Below are 27,944 nucleotides of genomic sequence, written 5' to 3' on the forward strand. Positions count from 1 at the left end.
GGGGCTAAGGTTCAGGGTCAGTACTTTCTGTAAATAGCAGAGTGAAAGAGCACTACCAGGCTTGGATCTTGCTAGGGCATAGGTATGAAGCTGGCTGGGACTTGGGTATGGGATGTGAAAATGAAGGCTAGGTGTCAGAAGTGGAGAATGAGGCAGAGAGGGTCAGGAAACTTGAGACCAAACTTAGAGCAGCAGCAAAGGCTGATGCTGTACTCTAAGTAGAGAGTGGGAGCAGGCTGGGTTTACTTTAAGCCTTCTCATCTTAGTGTTGGTGTGGGCTATAAACAGAAGAAAAGTTTCTCAGACTATAGAATAGACAGTGCCCCCAATGGGGATACAGGCAAAGCCTGACAATCTTTAACTCAAGTTGTGCTTAAGCCATCCTGACACTCTTCTTATATTCACCCTTCCTTACATGCTATTTTTTCCTGCTAATGCCCGTGACTTTTAAAATACCTAGCTTTAACAGAAAGCCTCCTGTGTATCACACTGGTCTCTTTAAACAGTTCACACCCACATGGTGTCTTCTTCTATAGTCAGTATTTTACCATGAAAACCTTTCTTTCCCTCCTCCCATTACTCCAAGTTGTCTTCTCCTTTGTCCACTTTGAAGGTGCGCTTCCTGGGTAATGTGTATCCCCTCAGACATGATTGGCCTGTAGCCTTTGGTCTCTGCTTGGGATACAGATGAAAAGCAAGAGCTAGGAAGAAGCCTGGCTAGAGCCTACCAGTAGCACGGAGCAGTGTGCCACTCCAGTCCCCCTTTGTACCTTGGCTTCTTTGTTCTAGCAGAGGCCAATGCTTTCCCCACCTCCATTTCAATTTCCAGTGTCATCTAGAGTGAGAATGAGAGCCTCCTCTGGCAGCTAGTGTGCTACCACGTCTTCTTTGTGTGCGCCAGGTGCTGTGTGGGCAAGTCATTGTGATATTGTACGCTTGTGATAAATGGACTTGTGTGAGACACATTTTGCCTTGTGTGTACAGGGAGGGAGAGAGGGAGTCTTGCCTGAATGACTTCTCACAGAGTGCTCCAGAGCTACTCAGAGATAATAGCCTAGGCCAGGCAGACTGCTCTTTCCAGTGGTGAGAAAGGGTATCAATTACCGCAGGCCAGCCAATGAGCTTTAAACTAGGCATACTAGCCTTCTTTGTTAAACACAACACTGAAATCTTCCCAAGACTAAAGAATAGCTCTCCAAAAACTCCCTAGGTGGCCAGGAGGAGGCCTGCTAGTGTCACTAATGGAGCCCTCTGGTTTCACTCTCCTTCCTCACAGAATTGTCTCTATTCCTCACACCTACGTCAGTCCTAGAACCTTTCAATTTTACCTCTTTCATTTCCCCCCCTTGTACATTTCTTCTCCCATTTCAGCCGATGCTACCTTTGTCCAGTCCTCAATGCATCTCACTTGGGCTCCTAAACAATCTCCCAACCCATCTCCCTGCCTCCAGTCTTGCCCCCTCCAATGCAGTCCTCATGCCTTAGCCAAATCAATCCTTTGAAAATACAAGCCTGGTTATGGTATCTCTTCTTAAGAATCTTCCAATCTCTTCTATGGATTCAGGGACCCATGGTTAGTATGAAGTCCAGGGACTTCATGATTAGGTTCCTGCCAAATGCTGAGCTTAGCTTTTGGTACTGTTCCTACTTTGTACCTAGCCACAGCAAACTAGTTTGTAGGTTTCTAAACATGCTTTTCCTGTCTTTGCTTCTTCACCCTTACACATGGCTTCACCTTCACCTGAGATACCCTTCACACACCACTTCCCCTGTTTTATGTTTAGCCAAGACCCACTTATCCCATACCACTTCAACTAACCTCTTTCTGTCTAAAGACACATTGTACTTGTGTCTCCATCACTGGTACCCAGTATAGCACATGGAATTTGATTCATTTTCCAGTAGATATTTGCCAACTGACATGGCTATGAGCAAATTTTCTCTGAGGAAAGTTTCAGAGTTAACCAGTCCATCTCTCTATGGAAGGGAGACCTCTCATTGGTACCATTGTTTTGTATGGGGCTACAGTCCCTTCCTTTGACATGTCTGCTTCCCCAATTCAACTGTAAGCACTTCCATAGCAAGGCTATGTCAGGACAATTGCAATGTCCTACACAGGTCCAGGGCATGTTTAAATATAATGAAAGAATAGGCCTCCTGAATGTCTGACAGTTTTTTTTCCTTTTGCCATAGCTTGCTTTACTTTGCTGCCAAAGCCTAAATTATTACACTCACAAACATATATGTCTGCTTTCTACCCATGAAATTTTTCTCTCCTGTTTCTTTTATCTGGAATGTCCTCACTCACCCACCCAATTCTGCTACTTCTTTAGTAACCAGCTACAACCCCCCACACCCACTCAGATTTCCAAGCATCCTTTGCAATTTAGCTCTGAGTAGTGCTAGCAGTTCCCACCTATCTCATTTAGTCCTTGTTATTTCCTCACGTTGTCAAGATGAAAAAACTGAACAGATTCTTTCAGGGCACAAAGCATGGTCATTTTCAGAAGTGTTACTTGAACCCACCTCTAACCATGAATTCCACTAGCCAGTATAAAATTCTCATTTCCTTATTCGGAGGACTTTTGTTTCCCTTAAGACAGGTCTGTGTCTTCTACTCCATCTTTCTAAGGCTTTCCTGGCACTATAGAGAGGTCTAGGGTCAGACTCCCTGGGTTTCTATCAGGATGCACTGGCTATCTAAAGTGGTTTAAGGGCACTAAATTCCAGCCTCCTCGCATGCAAATGAAGACAACGCTAACATCTATCTTCTAAGGCTGTTGAGATCAGAAGACTAGAGCAAATTACAGTGCCAACTGCAGTATCTACCAAGTTATATGTGTGCTCGATAAAGGTCTTTTTCCATTGTTATGATTAGTAACAAACCCCTGGGGCAGTAGTCTGTACAAAACTACGGAAAAGTTGCAGAGAAAAGAGAGAAAGCAAAAAGAAAGTAAACCACAGGAGCAATCTGAAATGTTTGAGGAGTCCAAACAAGGTTAGTAGCACGGCAGGACATATGTATGTCCGAGTTCCTAGAGCCATGTGACTCCAAGAGCCCCGAGCGCGTGGTTCCACCCGGCACAGCTTCCCTAACTCTGGCGCTCAGCTTTTCTCAGCAGCCTGTAGGGGGAGCCAGGAAGCTAGGACGTGTTTTGGGGGGAGGCTGCTGGAAATCTTCCTAAGGGCAAAAAAACGACACCCCACCACTACTACCGGTCTTAGTGCACTGCCTTGCTTCCTTCAGGACGCACTCCTAGCTCAGTCCCCTTCTGCATCTAAACTGGGAGCTGTCCTTCAGCACCAGGGGCAGCCTCAGGCAGGACAGTGAGAGCGTTAGCAGAGTTAGGGACTCTGGACCAGTCCTATCTGCAACCGGCTTTAGTGTCCCCTAGTCCTGAGGATGAGGGCAAGGCCACTCAGAGAGGTAGCAAGAACCCAAGGAGATGCCCCTTGCTTCTTAGAACCACCCTCAGAAGTCCCTTAGCCCTCGGGGAGGGGGAGAGCAAGGGGCGGTCCTGGGGAGGGAAGCAGGCAGCGGCTTGGTGGGGGAGGGGGAGCGCCAGGCCTGGGACTCTGAGTGTGGCGTGTGCACACGGGGAGCGGTCGGATGAACGGAGGCGCCTAAGTGAATGGAGTTGGGGGTGGACTGGAAACATCCCCAAACAGCACAGGCTGCGGCCGGCGGGGGCTGGGGTTGGGGAGGGGGGAGTCCTGAGGCGCAGGCGCAGTCGGGGCCCCAGTCCCGCTCCCTCCTCCTCCCGGTGCCTCTTTCTCCGCCCTGCTCCCCCCCAAACACACTCGCACACGGGCTCTCAAGGTGTTCTCCGCACAGCGGAAGATGGCGACAGACTGAGGGGGCATGGCCAGCGGGAGCCACGGGGCCATGCCTTTGGGCGGCCGCCACAGCGGTGCGAAGCAGAGGCGGAAGCGAGAGGCGCACTAAGTAAAGCCGGGCGTCCGCGTCCGGCGTCTGTGGCTCTGCGGGGAGCCAGGTGGCCCGCCGGAGCCGGAACTCCGGGAGCCGCGGGTGCGGAGCCAGAGCGGAGCCGGCCCGGGACCGGCCCCGGCGGACCGCCAGAGCGCGAGGGAAGCCCAAAGGGCCGGCGGCGGACCGGCCGGCCGGCCTAGGAGGGCACGAGCGAGGCGGGGAGCTGCACGGAGCGGGCAGCGGGCAGACGGGCGGGAGAGGAGCGGCGCGGGCGAGGGGAGCGGAGCGGAGCGCGGCGGGGCCCGCACGGCGGCGCTGAGGGGCGCAGAGCCGCGCCGAGCTGAGACGGACGGTCGGAGCAGAGTGCGAGCCAGGGGACCGGGGGCGCGGAGTGAAGTGGCGCGGAGCCCAGGGCAGCTGAGGGGCCCGACACTATGAGGAGTGCGGCGCCACCGCCGCAGCCGCCACCGCCCCAGTGCCCCGCACCGCCCCCCGCCGGGACGCCGGGCTGCGCCTAGCGGGCCGGGCGGCGGCGCCCCGGCTGTCAGCAGGGGAGCGCGGGAGGGGCGCGGGGACGGCCCGAGAGCGCCCCGCCACTCCGGCCTGAGCGGGGCCCCGGGCCGGCCGGCCTGCCTAGCCATGCGGCCCCCGAGGTAGAGCCTGGACGGCGCTGAGGAGCGCGGTGCGGTGCGCAGCCCGCCCTCCCGAGACGGCCGTCCGGCCTCGCGCCTGACTACTCCCTCCAGCCCGGACCCCCCTGAAATATGTTCAGGGGCGCTTGGATGTGGCCCGGGAAAGACGCCGCCGCGCTGACTATCTGCTGCTGCTGCTGCTGCTGGGCTCCCAGGCAGAGCGACAAACCTTGCGCCGATTCGGAGCGGGCGCAGCGATGGCGACTGTCCCTGGCGTCCCTGCTCTTCTTCACCGTGCTGCTCGCTGACCATCTGTGGCTGTGCGCGGGGGCCCGGCCCCGGGCCAGGGATCTGAACAGCGCCATGCGGCCGCCCTGGGGGGCCGGCCGCGAGCGGCAGCCGGTGCCTCCTCGCGCGGTGCTGCCACTGCCGCCGCCGTCGCCCGGCGAGCCCAGCGCGTCCTCGGGCACCTGCGGCCCGCGATACAGCAACCTGACCAAAGCCGCCCCTGCAGCCGGCTCCGGGCCGGTCTGCGACGGCGTCCCAGAGCCCACCGGGCTGGACGCAGCTTGCACCAAATTGGAATCTTTGCAGAGACTTTTCGAACCGACCACCCCAGCACCTCCTCTGCGGCCCCCTGACGCCCCTTCTCGTGCCCCGGAGTTCCCCTCCGCCAAAAAAAACTTGCTCAAAGGCCACTTTCGGAACTTCACTCTCTCCTTTTGTGACACCTACACAGTCTGGGACTTGCTGCTTGGCATGGACCGCCCCGACAGCCTGGACTGCAGCCTGGACACCCTACTGGGGGATCTACTGGCCGTAGTGGCCAGCCCGGGCTCCGGGACCTGGGAGGCATGTAGCAGCTGCATAGAGGCATACCAGCGACTGGACCGACATGCTCAGGAAAAATATGATGAGTTCGACCTCGTGCTGCATAAATACTTACAGGCAGAAGAGTACTCTATCCGGTCCTGCACGAAAGGCTGCAAGGTAGGGATTGGTGACCCAAGCCACAATAGCTGCTTGGCCAGAGGTAGTTTCTGTGTCCGTGGGACCAGGAAAAAATTAAGGTCTCCCTCTCCATCTGCCATACGGCTCCCACCATTCCCACTGTAGTACTGTGTCACCCTGAACCCCTCCCTAGAGAGGGAGCTACAGAGATTCAGGTCAACTTCTACGAGTTTAAGGTTCGAACACTTTAAGGCTGGAGCCTCCTGGTGCACTGCCTCCCACGAGGGGGAAATGGAGTCCTGGACTGATAAAGTGGTAGCAGGAGAATCTGTGTTCCCCAGGCTCCTAGTTGGCTCTGAACCCCACTCCTGGACTAGAATTAGTCCTGGGACTGGCTGTGGAAGGACTGGGCGTGGGGTGTTCAAAAGGCAGGAGAAAGAATATTTGACTACCGAAATCCTCATTCTTTTGTTACTGCCAATTGAAAAAAAGGTCAGGCCACGACTAGTGACTGGGTACACCAAGCACACTGTTGACCTTATATGACCCGAGATAACTGGCCAGATCCTAGGCAGGAGAGCCCAGGGATGCCTGTCTTCTCTTAAGGAGGGAACCTGTAGGCTTCTGTCTTCTGAGGAAAGAAGGCTGGGGAAAAAAACGGCTTATCAGCTCTTGGAAGGGCCATGGCAGGTTGGCGCATTACAAAACTCGCAGTGCTCCAGGAGGGTGACAGGAAAACCTGGCTTTCTGGCTGCTGTGGATGGGCATCTAGAGGAAGTAAGAGAGTAGACAATTGGAAAAGGGACCCTCCTGGGAAAGAACTGAGTGTAGAGAAATTTCCTGACCCTCAGTAGGGTTGCTCTGTATAATAAGTAGGTGGGGCTACACACATTTGGGGCCTGAATCTACTTTCCTGCTTTTCCTGCCTGGCCAGGTGGCCTGCTTTGAGGGGAAGAAAAAACAGCAAGGTCAAAAGGTCAAGTGACTATGAGACCAGGTAGGTCTCACACATTCTGGAGCTCAGGGCCATCAGCTGGAGGGGAGGCAGTTGCCTCCTAGTGTAGAACATCCCCTTTCAAGGCTTTGACAAAGGGCAGCAAGTGCCTCTTTCCAGCAAGCATTGTTCCTGTGGACTTCTGCAAGGTTCTGCTGTTCTCTGTGGGCCCCCTGGGGATTTGGGGTGGAGGACTGGGGAGGAAAGGAGTAGCTCCTCCATCCTGACTTCACTTCTCCTTCTCCCTTTGCCTATTCTCGTAACCTAGCAGTCTCCTCCCGCCTCACTCAGCCTCAGCTGACTCACCGCCTCACTCACACTACCAAATGAGATATTCCACTTCTTAAAGGTGTACAGACAAAGAGACAAACATATACAGCCATGCACAGCTAGTGATACTCTGGACAAAGTCATACAGAGGAACTGAGACGTTGTCACTTTCATAAACAGTGCTGTGGAAGGAAGCAGGTGCCATGTCACATGCATCTCCCTGTGGTGTCAGAGATGTGCAAGCACATGAAGAAAGACACATTTTTGTCATACAGAGGTAGAGATACATACTCTAATTGCCTACCATGAATACATGTTCTCAGTGAGATCTGAGGTCCCCTAGCAGACAGAATAAAGTATATTTTGTGGTCCCCTCTCCAAGCCCATGGCCACAACTGTTCTTCCGTCAGCTTCCAGGATGAATGAATGAAAACCATGGCACAACTTTTCTGTGGGGGTTTTCTCCATGTTCTAGTTGAATCCAACCTCCTCCTGAGCCCACACTAAATCCCTCACATTGATTGCTGATACAGAGCAGTTTGATGTCTGGGAAAGCAGAGGTTTTCTCTGATTCTGGAGGTCTCATCTGTTGAGGGCTTGTTAGCAGTTTGCTCTCAGGCATGTTTCTCTGCCTCCTCCAAGCTTTCATTTCCTTATTTGTAAAACAGGAAAAAGATTCTTTCCCTGCCTAAGTCCTGTTTGTGGGGTTTAAGTGGGGTGCATGAATTTTAGCATTTGTGGTAAGAATGTGACACCTGGTATAAATGAATATTTAGGGCGTTCGGTCATTGTATGTTATGAGAGCACAACTGTCTGGATTAGCTCCATTTTACAGATAAGGGAACTGAGGTACAGATGAGGTAAAAACTTGCCCTCAGCAGTGAGCAAGAATTCCAGTATATTCCATCTCAGTTTCCTCATGCAAACCCTTGCTTTTGCCATGGTCTCCTAGCAAGTTCCCCAGGCCCTTTCTCCTGTCTCGTCTCCTTGTGTCTCTCCAGCAGCAAGTGAGCTTTCCTGCTCTTACTGTCTTATGCCAGCTCCTCAGTTGCCCTTCTGTATTTTCCAACTCCTCCAAAGCTTTCTCCTTCAACTGAGGCCCAAATCTCAGTTTGGCCTGAGTCTTTAATCCAATTTTCTGATGCCATGTAAGAGAAAGGCAGTCCTGAGCTCCTTCTTGACACCCTGCCTCCTCAATCATTCACCCAACCTGTCACAGGCCTTCTTTACTTATACTAACCCCCCCCATAAGCTCAGAGCTCCCCTCTCTGGCCCCTACCCCAAGTATGATCCTGTGGAGATAATATTCCATACCCAGAATCCTCTTAAGTGAGACCCTGAAGTCCTATGCTAAGACGAGTTTTTTTTTTTTTTCCATGTCTGTAGACCACCTCTGGAGCTGGGTTCTAGAGTCAGGTGACCTCCTATCCCCAGGGTCCTTGTTCTAAATGCCTCAATCGAACCCTTCTGGTATGGCCCTAGAAACCCTGTTCTCTGCCTCTGAGATGGCTGCCCCAGGAATCATACCTGTCCTCACTGCTGCCTGTGACACCTCCCAATTTAGTACCAGCTGCAACATTTTCTTAATGTGCGACTGACTTCCTCTCGCATAGCAGAGAGATGTAGCTAACTCGGGCCACTGCCCATCCCCTTACTGGCCTTTCATAGGTCCGAGAGCCACACCCCATCCATCTCTTAATTTCCTGTGACCACCCCCCAACACACTCACTCACTCACACACACACACACACACACACACATACACACACACACGTACTTTCAATTAGCCATGCCCAGGGTTACCAGACAAATAAATCCCCTCCCAGATTTCATCCTCCTAATCTTGCCATGCCCCTGTCGGCTGCTGCCTGCCTCTCCCACCTCTGTCTCTTTCTTCCTCTCAATTCAGAACACTCGGGGTGAGGAGAATGAGGGCATGAGAGCAAACTCCGGCTTCTTTTCTCACAGCTATTTCTCTAAGGCCGAGAGGCCCAAGAGGAGGGACGTTGTCGGCTCTTGCGGTAGCCATTAGCTGCACTAATCAGCTAGTTCAAAGAAGGACGGGATAGTGCTGATCCACTCCAGACAGTCTGGCACCCACCTGGCAGCCTGCAGGTTTGATGCTGGGACAAATCAACTGATGAGGTGGAGCAGGAGGCTGGACCCTAAATTCCCTGGAGATAGTTAAAGGAGTTTGACTTGGAGGAGACTCAGGAAAAATATGGCCTCTTATTTCACACCTCAAAAGGGTTGTCCTTGTATAAAACATGCATGCCTTGATTGGCTCCAAGGACTTTATAGAAAGCCCTGCATTCTAAGTTTTTCACTTCATATCAGTATGACCTTGGACCTATGAACTCCAAGTCTCTGAGCCTCACTTTTTTAATCTGTCAAATGGGGCTCATTCATCAGAAAAAGCTCCATGAATTCAGTAGTAATGAGAAGTCTGTTACAGCATCAAGCCTTAGCACACCAGAGGTTCTCTCTCCAGCTTTTCTTTGCAAAGAAAGAACAGACTGCCTCGGATCTCCTGTCCCCAGCAAGTATCTGGCCTAACACAAGTGGACTCCTAGCTGAAAATGCCATGGGGATGACTCCAGGAGTGTATTTGCATTGAGGAAGGAATTGGAGCAGGTGACCTCAAGGGTCTGCTTCAGTCCAAGGCAGCAGCATTGGATAGGAGAAGCTAGGTAAGGAGGTTTGGCCTCAACACCCTCACTCAGGGAGAGGGTAGGGGCTGCCAGACACAGTAACTTGCCTTCTGTCCATACCTACTGGAGCCTTGTTCTTCCTCCACTCTGGCTGGCAGCTGTTTCTGCCTCACTGCCTTCTCTCCTCCCACCTGCCACAGCTTTCCTGCCAAACAGGACTCAGGCTAACACTGGAGATGATGGGTACCAAGAGCCAGGGGCTTCAAGAATCCCAAGTTGAATAGCAGTTCTTGTTATCACTCAGATGTGCTCTCTGGCCCAAATCCCTTAAAAGTTAGAAAGGTGGCCCTGGCCCATCTGGAGGCAGAGAAAGCGGAAAGCTGGCAATAATCAGCCTCCTGCATAGCAAAGCTGGCCCCAGGGGTGGGGCCTCCAGATCCATAGCAGTTTATCTCCTCATCACTAAGAACTGTATGCATGTTGTTCTAGGAAAGGTAAGTTCCCCAGAATCCAAGAGTAGGCACAGTGAAGAGGCAATGCTTACAGCTAGGACAAGAATATATGAAGTAAAGCTTGGAGTGACAGATCCTTACCCACTCCCGCTCCTCCAATTCCCATGTTCTTTCTACATTGTAGTCTGTGACCAACATCCCCATCCATATTTCAATGAGCACCAACTAGACACTGTCTTATCACCCTATATCCTTCCCAAAGCACATCCCACCCCTCACTCTTTAACCCTCATTTATGTATTTACACACCTCTGCTCCTCCCCAAACTTCTAATATTTCTGGCCTCATTACTTCCTGCACCACTTTGTTTCTCTCCAACAGTTGAATGTTCCCATGCCACTCTCCCGTCTGCCTCCAACTTCCCAACCCTCCCCACTCTTACTGCAGATGTCATGCCTTCACTGCCTCGCCTGCCTCACCTCCTTGGTACCATACCCCTTGCCCTTGACACCTCTATACCCACTCACAGAATACTCACACTTCTCCTCCTTCATCCCTCTCTCTCTTCATACCTTGATTTTTCTTTCATCTTTTGATCTTTTACTCCTTTCTCCTCTCACCTCTTCTTCTTCTATGCTCTTTCTTCCCCCTTTTCTACCTTTTCTCCAGTCCACTCAGGGCAGATATATGCATGAATGCATACACACACTCATATACATAGACACATAGGCATATACATCCCCCATTTTTCGGGGCTACTTCCATCCTTACCACAAGCTGGTGGCCTGACTACTATAGTCACCATAGCAACGGGAACCTCCAGGAAGGATGTATTGGTATCTCCTGAAGATGGGGTTGGGGGAGTGAAGAGGGAGAAAAGGAGCCTAGTAATCTCCCACCAATATTGCTGTGGCTAGAAGTGTCTACTGAACATAGTAGATAGAGTTGGGGGTGAGGAAAGATAAGAAGTAGGTGGGGCCAAGATCAAAAGAGAGTCAAGGTTCTCTGGGTATATCAAAAGACTGGGAGGGTACTCCGATGCTATGAGATTGTGTGCTGCTGCCTTATGCAGACATTAGTACCTCAGTGAAAGAGTATATACCTATTCTTTTGTGTGTGGGTGGGGATGTTGGCCAACACTTAAGACTCAGGGGTCAGGGGTTGTCTTTGAAAAACTTTTCTCAGGGCAGTTCTTCTGTGATCCCTGTACTCCAAGGCTGTTAACATGTGGAGTGTTTCTGCAGATTGGAATTAACCTGACCCTTAGCTCCTCTCAGTCATGTGACATTCAAGCTGCAGGTATGTGTTGAGCCCCAGGAGCCACCTTTCCTTCTGGAGACTGTGTACAATCTGGGAACCCACAAACACAGTTCTCCCAACAATGGTCAGGTAGGCCTCTGGAAAAAGGCTATGTCTGAATTCCTGTGATTACAGGTGTACAGGTCAGAATCTCTGTGAGGAATGACAAACCAGAGTTTTGTCCACAGTCATGGGGGGAGGGGGCTCAGAAAAGCCTGAATGTATGAAAGCCTGAATCAGGTAAGGTTTTAGAAGAGCAAGGGCACCAAGTGGGCTAGGCTTGGTGGGGTGAGAATGAATTACTACAGAAGGAGAATGGTTGACACAGCCAGTGCTCTTGCTCAAATGGATTCTGGAAATGGGATCTGGAATCTGAGCCACAAGTTTCTGGGCCAAAAGATGAGTCCAGCTGGCTTCAAAAAAGAAAGGGATAAGAAAAAGAACTCAAAAATAAAATAAAATAAAATAAAATACAAGCTTTTGGGTATCTAGGAAGTGTGTGTATGGGGGGTATATACATCCATGAACTCAATATTGTCAATGATCCAACTGGGAAAGCACCAATATTATCCCCACTTTACAAATGTAACAGTTGAGGTTCAGCAAGAGGAAATTACTTCCCATAGTTACATAGGGCAGGGAGCTGGAATGCAAACCTGCCTTTGTTCTTTCCCAAGTGCACAGATGTATAGAAGATGTTAATAATCTCTGCCAGATGTTGCAGAAAATGCCCTGGTGGCTATGAATAGACTGGTGAGAAGTTAGACTGGCTAGAGGGGAGCCTATTGGAAACTTAGGGAAACCTCTGGAGTAGCTCAGATTCAGAGGGAGGAGTCACCAGCATCCTTTTTCTTCAAGATACATGTTTCTTGTCCTTGAGATCTAGTGATAGATTCTCTCTCCCTTGGCAGACATTAATTGTGTATAGTTCTTCATGGTAAGTTATCCAATCCCAAGTGCTCAGCCTTAAACACATAAACACATCGACAACATTAAGTGAACTTAGCAGATTTGTGTGAATGTATGTATGTGTGTGACAATAATAATTAAAGAAGAGATAATGAATTTGAACAGGAGTCAGAGGCAACATAGAGAGGAGTTATGGGGGAAAGGAGAAGTAGAAGTGATGTAAATACAGAATATTTGCAGCAAATTTTCAAAAAATATTAAATTAAAATTTGATTTAAAAAAGATGCAGTGACAATCACTGAGATATCCTCTTGGGACAGAGACAGGAAGATGGAAAGAAGAGGTTTGCTCCTTCCTTTTCTGCACTCTTAGAAAAGAAGAGAAGAGTTGAATTCCAGTTGTACTGAGAAAGGGCACTCTGTCATCTTAACTCCAATATACTGAAAGTATTGGCCAGGGCAGAAGAGGAGACGGTACCCTATACAGCCCTAATGTCTGCCTGAACCCCAACTCACCTGCAGCACACACTGGTAGCTGGTAGAACCAAAAAGAAAAACAAATGCAGTGAGATCTTGTGTAAAAGTCAGATAAGGCCTGGCCTGGAATTCAGATGTTCAGTTCCCAGGCCAGGATTTTGTAGAGTCCCTAGTCTTAGATGCCTGGTCTTCTTAGAAGCAGAAAGGAAGAGGCAGCCCATAACATATTGCCTGGGAGAAGGGCACGCTGGAGGTGTGAAATGTTACAGGAGTTTTCCTATCTTATTTGTTTTGAAGCTTCTAGCATGTCTACCCAGTTTATTTGTGAAAGATGAAGTATGTCTGTTCAGTCAGTGCGTGTTAATTTTTCAAAATTGCTATAGGCTCAAAAATTTTAAAAAATACTTTTATTGATTATTAAAAATATGCCCTTTGGTAACTTTTAGAAAATATAGTAGAGTTAAGGGGACTAGAGGCTTTTTCTTGGTCATGAAGTATACAGAACTTAGATTTTAAGTGTTTAATTCAGAGACATTGGGTACATTTCTATTTCATTACTATGACTAAAATATTCTCATTCTACCAAACAGAAATTTTGTACCTATTAAACAATAATTCCCCATTTCCCTTTCACTCTTTACCCTGGCAACCAGCAATCTACTTTCTATCTATTTTAACTTAATTGTTCTAGATAGCATGAGGAGGTGGAGTCAGACATTATTTGTCAGTTTGTGTGGCTTATTATATTTTATATATGTCATAGTATATACATATATATAAACATATCTATTAATATGTTGCTTTTAAGGTTCATCAAAGTTTAAACATTTTTCAGTATTTCCTTTCCTCTTATGGATGAATAACATTCCATTGTGTGCATATGCCACATTTTGTTTATCCATTCATTTCTTAGTAGATATTTGAACTAGTCTACCTTTTGGCTATTATGAACAATGTTGCTATGAATCCTGTTCTATACCAGTATTTGAGTACTTGTTTTCACTTCTTTTGAGTATATTTAGGAAAGGAAGGTCATATGATAACTCCATGCTGAAATGTTATTGGCTTGATTGTTTTGTTTCCTATGTAGCCTAGACTAACATTGAGCCTCAGTGCTGATATTATAGGCATGCACCATTGTGTCCGGTTTATGTTTTACTTTTGGAGTAATCGACTCTCAGTTCTCTAAAGCAGCTATGTCATTTTACATTCCACTCTTAAATTTTACATTCTGCACCGTTTTATATACAGACCAACAGTGAACTGAGCAAGGGTCCAAATCTCTACATCTTTGTTAACACTTGTTATTTTCTGTTTCTTTTTTGATGATAATACCTGTGTTATCATATTGTCCTCTAATGATTTATTATAGGTCTTTTTAACTTGCTTGTACTCTGAGTACCTTTGCATGTACTTAAAAATTCATAAGCTCCAATCTTGATGAGTATATGATATTCTGTCATAAGTGACATAATTGATTTAACAGGCCATGTACTGTTAGATATTTAGATGACTGCCAACATTTCACTATGGTGACTCTTTGTTCGTAAATTTATATCAGATCTATGATTTTTACTCATAAAGGCTATCTCAGTCATTCTTTCTTATACCTGTACTTTGTCAAGTTTTTTGGATCACAAATGACACATGCTTATTTTATCATATCTAACAATATAAAGATTTATAAGGAAAATGTTAATAAGCCTGTTCAGTCTTTCCTAGTTCCACTGCCCTAAGGTCCTGGATGTTAACAACTTCATGTGTATTCTCTTCTCTGGAAGCTTACATAAACAACTACACAAAATGACTCTTTCTTTGTTTTGCATACAAATGGAAGCGTAAACATCTATTCTGTAGAATGAAGTTTGGAACTAGACTTACAGAATCACAGTATTAACCTTTTTAATGCTACTGGCATACATTACTAAATCTCTTTCAAATTACTAGATTATTATAGTTTATACCTGAAACAAAAATGTGAGGCTAATTTACTTGAAAAAAATAATCTAGCCTTAGCTTCTCCTTGACATTCCTTTGGTCAGACATTTGTTTTTATTGTTTATAAGCTATTTGCAGGCTTGTTTGTGAATTGTTAGTTCATGTTTTCTATCTTTATTAATGCTTTGCTTGTTCTCCTTTATATGGATTAATGATGTTAGCCTTTTCTGGTCACATTTGTGGCTGACTTGCAAAGCTTGCTGTTTGGATCTTAGAGCTGAAAGAGAATGAGAAGGAAGGGTGCTATCCTAGTTCTGTCGGATCCTTTACCTGACTTCTTACACCTGCCCTGTGACATGTATACATAATTGTCCCCATTTTGCAGTGGACAAGACAGTCTCAGAGGAGTCAAATGACTTGGCGACATTCATCCCATAGAGTTGAAGCTGGAAATTATGTGTTGGCAGATGGCACAACTACTCAACCCATGTTAGTGTTCTTATGGACAAAGCTTTCTCCTTTTGTTTTAGAGGCATCATTTACAAAGAGGTGAGGGTACTTTCTTTTAGGACACAGGTTGTCTATCAGGAAAGGGTGGTCAGGGAGGTCAATAATCTTGCCTATGCTTTTATCACCAGCATGGGCACACCTTGGGTTTGACTGCAGGTCTGTTTGAGTTAAAGATGTTTGACCCCATCTTCCCACCATCCATGCTACTGATTTAAACATCTTCTCAGATTCAGGTTACAGCTCAGGGAAGAAAAGTACTTGGCTCATAGTCATTTAGCAAAATAGTGGCCACAACTCCTTTGTAGTGATATGTCCAAGTTTACACAGCAGTCATTGGCAGAGGCAGCTTTGACTACCTATCCATCAGTGGGATCAAAAGCTACTTGATAAAGAATATCTGTGGGGAGTGTTGTGGGAGGAGAATATAGAATGCCACATTGTTCCTGGTCTCCAGCATTGGAGTCTTCCAGTACAAGGATACTCCAGAACCCCAGAATCCCCCAAACAGTAGAACTTGGGACAAAAGAACTCATGCCCTAGGGGCAATGAAACATTTCTACTAGAAATAGCTTCCAGCCCTGCTCTAATTGTGCATGAGTATGGGGTGGGGAGTGGAGAGGGAAAGGGAATCTTTGGAAATTGGTTATGCTTCTTGTTTGTTTATTGGTCTGCAGTGTTGAGGTATGAACTATGGATTGAGCATTAGCCAGGCAAGTGATATATCATTGAAGTACATCTCCAGTCTGAACAGAGTGCTTTGATAAGGGAATGGAAATGATGGTTCGTAGTGTTTAGTAACCAAATGTCCTCTCCCTCGCATAAGGCAAGCTCTACTTCTGGGTGAAGTGATATGAATAAACTGATTTTGGAAAAATCATTCTTGTCTATTCAAGCCTAGAAATCTCTCCTCAACTTGGCCTGAAATCATACCAAAAAGAAATTTGTTTGAATAACATGATTTGATAGTGGTGGTTAACTGAAGGGACTGTTCCCAGGGCAGTGTGGTTGGTATGTAAGAACTTCGGCACTAAAGCTCAAGCTTCATATATTATGTATTTTATGCACATTTATTATATATTATATATGTGATATATATATTATATACAGGTAATTCCAACTTCAGATTCTACTTTGAAATCTGTTTGCTCTATAGAATAGTTATTGTGACACTCGTTGCATTACATTTTTTTACATCTTAAGATAGGCATTTGTGTCTATGGGGGTTGCACATGCAACAGTACACAGGGGCAACATCTGGGAGCAAGTTCTCTTCTTCTGCAAAGTGGACTGTGGAGATTGAACTCAGCTCGTCAGGCATGGAGGCAAGCATCCTCACTGCTGAGCAATCTTGCAGCCTTCAACATATTTTTAATCTCACTTGGAACCCCACTTTTTTCACCTTTGAAGCTAAGAAATAGGGACATTATGAGGCTTGAAGGAAACAAATCATCCTGATTTGTGATAATGTCTTTGAGTTAGAAGGTGCTCAAGAAATGCTAACCACCATTATGATTATCATTGGCTATAAGCCTCAGGTAAGTTATTTAAACTCTTTGGTCCTCTCTGTCCTTATCTGTAAAGATTTGTATCTCCCTCAGGGGGTCATTATGGGGAATCAATGAGTTAATAAATGTCAGGATTAAATGCTTAGAATAGAGTCTGGCATATAGTAAGCACTTAATAAATGGTAGCTATTTTTTCATCTTAATTAGATGTGTTTAGTCCAAATGATTGCTTAATACCCAATTGAAATTCTCAACACTTAGGAGGAGGAAAAGGTAGCGTTTTGAAAAGGGGGTAAAGTGTCTAAGGTGGGGGTGGGAATTGAAAGTTAGAAGGTAACCGGAGATATTTTAATAAGTGCATAAAGACCTCTTTAGGTGGGTGAGGTAGGAGGTAGAGAATGAGAGGCTTCCCAAAGCCCTTGATTCACATTATAACCAAAGAATAGTAGTCACCTTTGATCAGGTCTCTGTTCATCCCAGCCTGGCATCTACCTACAGGAGGAAGGTGGGGCAGCCAAAGGGAGCTGGTTTTGTTTTTCAGTGATCTAAGTAATGACTGATGATGACTTTCTGCACAAGTGTGCCAGGGAGAGAGGAGCATGTGCAACTCAAAAGAAGCTGTAGTTTCCTGTGTCACAATAATGCCTTTTCTGGTGACCAGAACAACCACTGTGCAGAAAAGATCTAGAAGCTTCCCTTCTCCCATCTTAGCTTCTCTCTTTGTCTATAAGACTGACTCCTTGTTTGCTCTTTTGGTTTGTTAAATTCACCTGGATGAGGCCTATAGCCCAGACACTGGTGATGGATTAGCTGATCCAGGGCCTCTGGGACAAGGACTTATGGACTGACTGGCAAAATTGGTCATATCAAGTCTTAGGTAGTTTGTTTTGTTGTTTATTAAGTTCCTGACTTCAGATGAGTTTTTTTCCATTTATTTACCATTTTATTAAAGTAATGTATATTCATAATTTTCAGTTCTGTTCATGTTACACATATGCATAAGTGTATATGTCTCCAGTTGCCCCTGATTTTGCTCTTCAGAGTTAAACACTTGGAACTTTCCTGGTTGCTTATGATTTTGCTACCGCATTATTAAATGCCAATATTACTGATACTTTGTTTTTCTAGGTGCACATACACATATAAAAGGACAAAAGTTCAACACACACACATCAATGCTTGTCATTGAAACAGTACCTCTATTTCTCACCCTTGAGCTAACTCATAAGTATTAAATACATATGATTCTTCTGACTTTTTTTTTTTTTTTTTTTTTGGTTGTTGTTGCTTGTTTGGTTGGGTTTTTTTTTTTTTTTTTTTTTTTTTTGATTTTTGGGGGTTTTTTTGGTTTTTTGTTTTTGCTAACATTTACCTTCACATTTCTAAATGGCACACCAATATGCTCTTGCTTGTTTTTTTCTATTTTAAATATTTATTGACATTTTAAAAAGTCCGGTTAGAGGAAGATTTAGCTTTCTTACTATCGTTAGCACCATAAGTGCACACACACTTCCTCTCCCTTCATAATCTAATATTGACATATCCAAACTTCTGGTTCTAAAATTTTAACGTATTTACATTGTTAATTTTATAACTAATGTTTATATCTAGCAATGTTAGACTGTATGATTAACATTTTATTCCTCGGTCAACTTGCTTTCTGAGAGTTAACAATGGCCTTCATTTCGATTTTGCTGGGTTTTCTTTTCTTTTTTCTTGATGTTATTTTTTTTTGGGGGTTGCAACACTGATTTTAAAGAAAATGCCTAAAATATCAAATATTTTGCTTGGTTTTCATTGAAATTTTGTTAACATCTCACCAATTTCTTCATTCACTGTAGAGTCCATGAAGATATATTTATAACCCATTATTTTCATGTTTTTCTTCTCTTGGGAAAATGCTTCACATCTTTGTCCAATGGCTAGAGGGATGCTGAGAACCTAGTTTTCAAGTACTTGGCAAATACCTTCCTGTGCATATATCTTCCAGTCTATATCAAGAGACCCAGTGAACCCTGAAAAGAATGAACATTTAAGTAAGATACAATGATATCTGTCCTCAAAGAGCCTAAAGTCATAGGGATATTTAATTTGTGCAGAGGTGTTTGGAAAGCTTGAACTCCATCCTGGGACCTTGAATCAAGCCACCTCTTTAGTCCTACACTTGAGGCAAGTTTCACCCTCTTCATCTGTAGTGGGTAATCAGAAGAATAAGATGTAGTCCCCTAGAGTGTAAATAGTATCTTATGCTACATTAACCAGTTTCTAGGATAGGAGGGATGAAGGTTCTACTTCACTTTGTGTCAACAAACCCATATTTGGGGGCCCGTGTTCACTTATGTAAAATAAAACAAAACAAAATACAGGCTTTTGTGACTGTGAACAACAGGGAACTAAAAATGACATCCATTGAAATAGGTGGAAAACCTAAAGATACTTGACTTCTTGAAAGCTTTGTGTACACACACTTACCTCTACTCCTCTTTGCTTACTTTCCATTTTCAAATTAGTACAGCCTTGTTTCTTTCCCTGCTGTTCCACTGAAACTGTTCTCACTGTGAGGAGACTGTGTCTTAATTACCCAAACCAATGTGTTCTCAACTACATAAATCCTTATCTGCTGGCTGCCCCTCTCTCTCCCCCTGATCTTTGACATTCTCTTCTCTCTTAATATACAGCCTGACATTCTCCTCCTTTTTCTCCTCTAATTGCTCTAGAGGTTCGTTGCAGGGCCTGGTGCATGCTAGGCAAATGTTCTACTCTGAGCTACACCCCTAGCTCTTCTCCCATTTCTTAAACCACTCATCCGTCTATCTTCATCTCATTCCTTTCCTCCACCTGCATTTCAATTCAGTTAGTGTTTTCTCAGGAATCTATTGAGCCCTTTGTCTCCCCCCTTGGCTTCTATATTGCTTTATTGCCTAGAGTGAACCAGGTTACACTGTCATAACAAGTAACCACAGAATATCAGAGGATTAAAACAACAGAGGATTATTTCTTGCCATGATTCATATCTAAGATAGGTCCACAGGGATAAGCGATCTCTTCATTATGGTCACTATATTGGGAAGAGGGATTATTTATCTCAACTTTGCTTCCACAGTTAGAAGCAGAAGAAAGAGTATGACAAAGCACATGTCAGCCCTTAAAGGTTCTCCTCAGAAGTAAACTGTATCACTTCAAGTCATGTCAATGAGCATGCCTAACTTCAAAGAGGAAAATAGCCCTACTCTGTTCCTAATGACTAGCCCTTAGCTCCCCATGACTTGGAGACTTTTATCTTTTTATTATGTTTTCATTGATTTTTTTAGACAGAGTCTCACATAGCTCATATTATCCTTAAATTCATCACGTAGACAAGGCTAGCTTGAACTTTCAGTAATCCCCCCCCCCTGTTCTGCCCCCTAAGTGCTAGGATTACTGGCATGTGCTACCAGGTCCAGATCCTTCTTTAGAGATGAGGCCATTAGGCCATCTGCATCCTTGACATTTCCATCTATCAGATCCACATATACCTCAAAGTCAACATGACCTCAGTTGAATTTGTCTTCATCCTCAGACACACCCTTCCCCATATTTATTTCCTTAATAAATGACACTAGCTAGGGGTAGTGGCCTATGCCTTGGATCCTAGAAGTTAGGAAGGAGAGGGAAGAGAATCAAAAGACTTCAAGGCCAACTTTGGCTACATAGTGAGGTCTGCATGAGACCCTGTCTCAAAACAACAGCAACAAATTAAAAATAATAATAATATGGGATTAGTATTCATTGTACCGCCCAAGCTGGAAGTCGGAAAGTGATCCTAGCCCCACTGTTTTCACTCTTTTCTACCTCTGTGCATAATCCTGTTGGCCTCACCTCACTAGCATCTTTTTCACATTCACTCCTTCTTCTCATTTTGCCCCCCTCAGGCAAGAAAATTTAAAATTTTATTGAATCTTTTGCATAACCATTGTGAACCAAAAGTCGCGCACACACACACACACACACTTACTATTGTATCTTAACATTCATTCAGTTAGTGTGACTCAATTAGTCAAGTGGGTACTATTGCTAACCTTAGTGTTAGGAAAGCTTCCTACTCTCATACATGATATTTATTCATTATTACCTTCAGATTATTTCAATACTCGTATTGTTTTCCTACTCTCAAATCTTAAATTCTGCAACTGCTGCCTTAGTTGAGGCCCTCATATTATCTTATTCATATTGTTGCAATAACCTAGTTCATCCCCCTGCCTCCAGTCTTAGTACTAACACTCCATCCCCACAGTTGCAGACAAAAGCCTGAAAAATTAGTCACAAAAGTGATGAGTGATCTCTTCCCAGACCTCCTGAGATACAGTCACACTAAATTGCCGAGGCGGGCTCAAGTTTGTGATTACTCTTGCCTCAACCTACCAAGCAGTGGATATTACACCGCCAGGCTAGCCATAAATACCTCTAAATACACAGTTACATTTCATTAAAAACTCTCCTTTGCAGTGGAGATGATACTCTTAGCCTGGCAGAGACTTGATGTGCCAGGGTATGGGGAATACCCAGGGGGCCCAACCCTCTCAGAGAAGAAGGGGAGGGAGGACTGTGGGTGGGAGTGACGAGGAGTAGATCAATGAGTGGGATATAAAGTGAATAAATTAAAATATTAATAATAAATTTAAAAAACGGCTCTCCATTGCCTATAAGACGAACCCTAGTTCTTCCCCGTATGTAAAGCATGATGACATGGTCATGTACTTCCTGCACAGCACATGTTCCTTCCTAACCTCCTGTTCACACCCTCTAATTACACTGAACTACCTACATTGTCTGAGTCCATCATTATGTCCTACTTCCAGGTTATTATGCCTGCTGATTCCTTTGCTTGAAGAGTCCTTTATTCTTTCTCTCTTTCACCCACTGAGCTTCTACCCGCCCCACCCCCTTTTTTCAAGCCCTAACTTAAATTTTTCCCACATGGAAATGTTTTCTGCCCCTCAGCCTTGAAGACACGGTTAATCTTTCTTCCCTTTACTCTACCAAGGTGCAACAGATGCAGGGCAAGAAGGCATCAAGTTAGTTGCCAAGGTGCCTCGCATATCTCCAACTCAGTCAAGATATTCCTTTTCTATGGACCTCAGTTTCCCTATGGATAAAAACTGGGGTTAGGTTGGTAACTGGTATACTGTGGCTTTTGCGGACAGTAGATTTTGTCCAAAGCTCACCCCACCCGTTTGCTTCTACAGGCACTACAGCTGCAGCTCCTGGCCAGGGTCCCATGGGTACATTAAGAAGATAAGCAGCCATGAAGAAAGGGTCTGCAGGGAAGATCTAGATGGGGAAACGAACCCTAGGGAGAGAAGTGAGTTAGAAATCAGGAAGGAATATAACTGAAGCTTTCCCCTTGGAGGGTTTTCCAGCTCCAAACCCAGGAGCTGCCAGGGGCTCTCTCCCTGAACCTTCTGGCCCCAAGTTCTGACCTTGGGGTGTGACTGCATTTACACAGCCTCTATGAAACCACACATTTCTTTCTAGAGAAATGTAGGACTAAAATGCACTGGCTAGGGCTATAAGCCAATAAACTGTGGATGAGGCAGGCTGGGTCATTCTAGTCCTCCCTAAATTGACAATTGCAGAGCCCAGGAGGGGAGGGGATCCCTTTTGTCTCACCCCTCCCGTTTGAAGGGTGTTTCTGTTGCTCAGCTGGGAGGAGGGGTGAGACAGCCTTCCTAGCTTCCTTTTTGGGTTAATTGGTGTTCCCTCTAGTTATTCCCTGTTTCCTTCCCCTCCCAGTTCCCATAGCAACTGGGCTGTAGCAGCCAGAACTTGATTGAGACCTGTGGTGGCCCTACTGAGGTGGGGAAAGGAGGCCACTGGTAGTTCAAGGTTGCCTTGCCACCTCCTATTCGCCATTCCTGCTCCCTCAGGGATCTAGGATGGTTCCACTCAGAGACCAGGGAATAATGGAATGAGCTTTTCTGACAGGGCTTGAGTTCAAAGATTCTGAAACTGTCAAATAGGCTGTGTTCTTCTCTTATCCAGGCCCCTGGTGTCTGGCCCCTAGTTTTAGGATTTATTTTCTGACAGTTTTTCAATAAGAAGACATTTGGAGCTGGAATTATGAAACCATGTTTCCAGTTCTGTTCTCTGCCTATATTTCATGAGGTTATACTCAAGTTCGTCTCCCCCTTTTAGGCCTCAGTTTCTCCATCTATATAATGGTAAAAAATGATATTCTCAACCCCAGCTGCATGCTGAAAACTGCCTGAGGACATTTTCCAATTGCAGATGTGTGGAATTCTGCCTGCAGAGATTCTGACTTTTTGCTCTGAGTGTTATGTGAACCAGACAGGTTTTTTTTTTTTTTTTTAAACTCCCTAGTGGGTCCTGGTATATAGCCAGAGTTTTAAAAATCTGAGAGCAAAAGATCTCCACGGGTCTACAAATCTCCCTTTCCTGGTTCTAAGACACTCCCCCCTTCCTCCAGTGTTCCCCTCCAGCAAGCCCTCCTAGCCCTTTCTGTCTCCAGAAGAATGCCCAGGCCTCCTGCCTCAGCTGCCACACCTATGAGAGAGGACAAGATAAACAGGGCTTCAGAGTCTAAGGTGGGCTTATTGCCAGGTGGTAGCACTGTGAGCCGTACTATCACTTGAAACAGGCCCCAGGCCACCTTAATGCATATGGGCCAGCAATGGCTCAGCTGGCCAGCTGTGGGGCTTAGGAATTAGATTACCTCTGAGCTCACTGTGGCTCTTCTGCTTCTATTCCCCTCATTAGCTTCTTGCCTGTTCCTGCCTCACCACCCACAGGCCTGGTGTCCTCCCCAGGCAATCTGCTCACCCACTTGTTGCCATGGTGACTCCAACTGGGGGTGTGGGGACTGAAGGGGGGTCGGCTAATTAAGGAGAAAGGCCATACTCCTACTGTCAGGCCACCCCTTCTCCCTCCCCCACCTCTCAGATGAAGGGAGTGCCCAGACTATACTTTGTTACTGGGCTAATTGCAAATGCCTGTGAGGAGAGCTGGAATGTCACTGGGGACTCCTCTAGAAGCAGGAACACGGAACCGAAAGAGCTAAGGACACTCTCTCGGGGCCCTGTGAGCCCCAGTTCCACTGATGGCCACAGAGTAGGGGGCTGGTTATACAGTTTGGGGAGAGAGTGACATAGGTTCTTGGTCCATGCTGCAAAAATGGCATTTTGGGCTATGGACAGAGACACATCTTGGCACTTAAGGACCCAGAGTATGGAGGAGGCTCTTAAGTGCTAGGGCCCTTGGCTCTTGAGATTTTACTTTCTTTTCTGCCTCGCACCCGCTTCTACTTCCTCTGTCTAATCGTTGATCCTCCTTTCAATGTGCATCTTTCTCATTTATTCTTGTTCCTGTTTATCCATCCTCATGTTCTCTTGTTTCTATCTTTTGGTATTCCCTTTCCTAATCACCCTATATACCCCTACATTTTATCTCCTCACATAGCTTCGCTTTCACTACCTAGACCACTGCATCGTCCTCTTACCCCCTCATGCATCTCTCTTGCCCCCCACCCAGGTTTCCTTCCCTGCCTCTTCCGTTAGCCTGTTCTTTTCCACTCTTACTTGACCCCATCACCCTTCCTTTGTAGATACATTTCATTTTAGTTATTTCACCTTTAGGAATTTATATAAATAAAACTGAAGATGGGTGTATTCCATGCATGTGAAGATGTTCAGTGGGTCACTGTTATCATGGTCACAACATAGAAAGAAAGCACTCAAATCTCGTGATCAAGAGTTTAGTCCCTTTTCCATGCCATCTGCACAAAGCCATTCTTCTCTCTTACTCTATGTGTACTTGCTCATCTCTACATTTTTGCTTAAACTGTTGCCTCATTGGTGCATCTTATCTATAAAAATTCTCCCTTAAGCCTAATGTTCCTGGGGTTGTTTGTTTGTTTGAGACAGCAGCTCATGTATCTTTGGCTGGCCCTAAACTCACTATGTAGACAAAGATAACTTTGAACTGTTGATCCTCTTGCCTTCACCTCCCAAATGTAAGGATTAACACTATACCCAGTTTTACAGTGCTACGGATTGAATACAGGATAGAATTCTAAGTTTGTACCCCCACACTTAGCTTATGGCATACTAGGGATTGAGCCTAGAGCTTCACAAATCTATGCAAGGACTCTACTAATTGAATCACATCCACAGCACCCAAACTCAGCTGCTATCTCATCATTTAAAGTTTTCTCAATCTACTATTAACCCCAATGAGCCACAGTTCTGCCCTTCCTATGGAATAAATGTCATAGGTTCAAGTTAAATATGTCTACTCATGAAACTAGCATTTTCATGAGAGAAGGGACCTATCTTCATATATGTTCAGTCATAAGATTTTTAAAATGTTTATTGTATTGAATGCACAGTGGTTAATAGAGAAGCCCATGAGCTTAGATGCAGCTCACAGGTAAGTGGAACTGGCAGAAACTAAAACAGAATGTGGACAAAGTAGCATCTGTGGTGAAGAAACAGTTAAGAATAATTGGGAGTTGTCTCCTCTGATGAGAGTAGTGAAAGAGACACTCTCAGCAGAAGTGATATTTAATCTCAGCCCTGAAAGACGTAAAAACCCATTGATAACAAAGGTGGGGTGAAGAACATTCCAAGCCAGGTGGTCACATGTGCCAGGGCCTGGAGGTAGAAAGAAGTAGGGCACATTTAAGAAAAAGAAAGACAACCTCTGTTTCCTGCAGCATGATGAGCTTGAAGAGAGACAGAAAATGAGATTGGAGAAAGATGGGCATTTGTGCAGGGCTTTCAAGTCTGTGCTTAAACATTAGGCTTTTGGTCAAAATGCATCTAAGCTTGAAGCAAGGGAATCATATAATTTGATAACAGCTTGAGTCCGTGCTTATTCTCATGCACTAGATTAGAAAGAGCAAAGGGAGAGGTGAGAAGCATCTGTCATCGGGTGAGGGTTTATGGTGGCCTTCACAAAGGTGTGACTGGCTTCTCCCAGGGGGTATTGGACTAATGCTGGGGACATTCTTTTCATGTCATAATGTGAAGGAGGAGACATGGCTATTGTTATATAATGAGTGGAGGCCAGGAATGCTACTCAGTATCCAACAATGCACAGCACACCCCCGTGATAAAAAACTTATCTGTCCCTAAGTGACTCAAGTTTTTCTGAGAAACCTTAGACTCAATGAGAGACAAGGTAAGGAGGGAGCTTTCTCACTAGAACCAGTGCTGGAGTAAGAGTGGGCTAGATGAAAGAAAGAAAGAAAGAAAGAAAGAAAGAAAGAAAGAAAGAAAGAAAGAAAGAAAGAAGGAAGGAAGGAAAGAAAGACAACTATGCTTTTCATATTGTTTCAGCTTTTAACAGTGTTTTTATATTTTAAAGGCCCTGTACTCTGATTAGCTTTTAATTTTCAGCAAACTCCCCTAATTTCACACCTGTTTTTGTTCAAAGGGGTTTCTGATAAAGAACAGCTAAGAACACAGACATAGAGAAACAAATTATGCATTTTAACTATTTGTCTGAACCCCCCAGATGTGGATTAAATAAATAAAGGAAGAAAAAAAATATAACTAGAAATAAATTTATAAGAATTAAAGCTAAAAAAAGAAAAGAAAGAAAGAGGGGGAAGGAAGGAAGGAAAGAAAGGAAGGAAGGAAGGAAGGAAGGAAGGAAGGAAGGAAGGATACTGGTAAAGTGAAGCCACAAAGAAATATTTCAAAAAGCAGTGCAGCAGCAGGGTCCAAGATGTCTGTTCCATGCCAGGGCTGAAGCCAACAAGACAGAGCCTGGATTAAGAAGAGTCTAAACACACATGTGGTGCCTGGTAAGGCAGATTCCAGTTTTTGTTAAAGATAAGCTTTCACATTTGTATTGTCCTTTAGAGTTCACAAAACATTTTCATATGTGCTATGCTATTTAATCCACAATAGTCCAATGAATTAGAGCATGAATTATTCTCATCTTCATGAGGTAGCACATGAATTATTGTCATCTTGAACTTAGAAGCTCAGCACCATCAACAAAGGAAATGTTTATGAAGTTGAATGGAACTGAGATTTGCCTCATTACATAATCAGTAACCTCTGAGGAGTCAAAACTCTTCTTGGAGCCATGTATAAAATGATAGAGTTGGATGAAATGATTGGTAAAGTTCCTTCCATTCTGACATAGAATTAATTTTGTGATTTTGATCAATGATTCTAAATCTTGGATGATGGTAGATTAGAGAACTCAGGAGCCCTGGCTTTGAAATGGAAGATCTTAGGGTAATATGTAGACACCTCCAACAAGGCCTCCTCCAAATGCTGGGGTTAAGTTGGCTTAGCTTCATAGAGAGACACAAGAAACCCTGTCACACATGGCATATTGGCTGACACTGTTTCCTTGCCTCCACAGGCTGTCTACAAGGCCTGGCTGTGCTCAGAATACTTCAGTGTGACACAGCAGGAATGCGAGCACTGGGTGCCCTGCAAGCAATACTGCTTGGAGGTGCAGACCCGGTGCCCCTTCATCCTCCCTGACAATGAAGAAATGGTGTATGGAGGCCTCCCTGGTTTTATCTGTACAGGTAAAGTCAGGGCACTGGGGAGGAGGGGAGATGAAAGAGGTTAGGGGTATGGGGACAGAAAGGACATCAAGGGAAGACAGGCTATATCAGGAGGTCAGTGGCAAAGAAGCTGGCAATCAGGTTCCCAGTTTGGGTGGGATAGGCCAAATGGAACAGAACAAAAAAACCAGAGTGGCCATATCTACTCAGATTATGCTGAGCCACAAGTTACTCTGGAGAAACTGGTGTCATTCCTGGATGAAAGGAACTAGAGCAGAAGATGAGTTTTTTAAGTAGGATTACCTACCTGATGCATCCCTTTTCTAGGTAAGGTAGAGCCATCAGCCCCCTAAAGCACCATCCCCACCCACACACCTTCCTTATCCATTGGCAGGGTTGATGGATACTTCACCAAAGCGGCCGGAAACCAAGTGCTGTGACGTGCAGTGGGTCTCCTGTGAGTCAGAGAAGAAGAAGTTCAAGGACTCTGAGCCCCCTAAAACCCACCACCAGCAATTCCATCACTCCTATTTCCACCACTACCACCAACAGTACCACCACTACCATCCCCGCCATGAACCCCCAAGCCGTGTCAGCAACAAGCCCTCCCTGCTGCCGGTCTCTGGGGGCTCTCGCCTCAGCCCCAGCAGGATCCGGCTCTGTGTCCTTGTTCTTATGCTCCTCCATACCGTAGTGTCCTTCTCCAGCAGCCAGGGTGGTGGGGGACTGGGACTAGAGACACTGCCTGCCCTAGAGGAGGGGCTGACACAGGAAGAGTGACAAAAGGGAGGGAGGACAAACCTCCACCACATACTGACATAGGCTCCAGCCTGGCTCTAGGCTGGGGGAAGGAAGCACCTCCCACAGGAGGTATAGGATCAGGTGGGGGTGGGGGAGA

General features: G+C 45.5%; 1 protein-coding gene across 1 annotated transcript; it reads left to right on the forward strand.

Moving 5' to 3' along the window:
* Nucleotides 1-4,695: 4,695 nt before the first annotated feature.
* On the forward strand, nucleotides 4,696-27,826 carry NALF2 (NALCN channel auxiliary factor 2; the record flags this gene model as incomplete). Its single annotated transcript, XM_080909679.1, has 3 exons — nucleotides 4,696-5,553; nucleotides 26,896-27,067; nucleotides 27,441-27,826. 3 exons carry the CDS (start codon nucleotides 4,696-4,698, stop codon nucleotides 27,824-27,826), a joined length of 1,416 nt encoding a protein of 471 aa, XP_080765805.1.
* Between the last annotated feature and the right edge of the window lie 118 nt (nucleotides 27,827-27,944).

Source organism: Micromys minutus, assembly GCF_963924665.1.
Source record: "Micromys minutus genome assembly, chromosome: X".
NCBI lineage: Eukaryota > Metazoa > Chordata > Mammalia > Rodentia > Muridae > Micromys > Micromys minutus.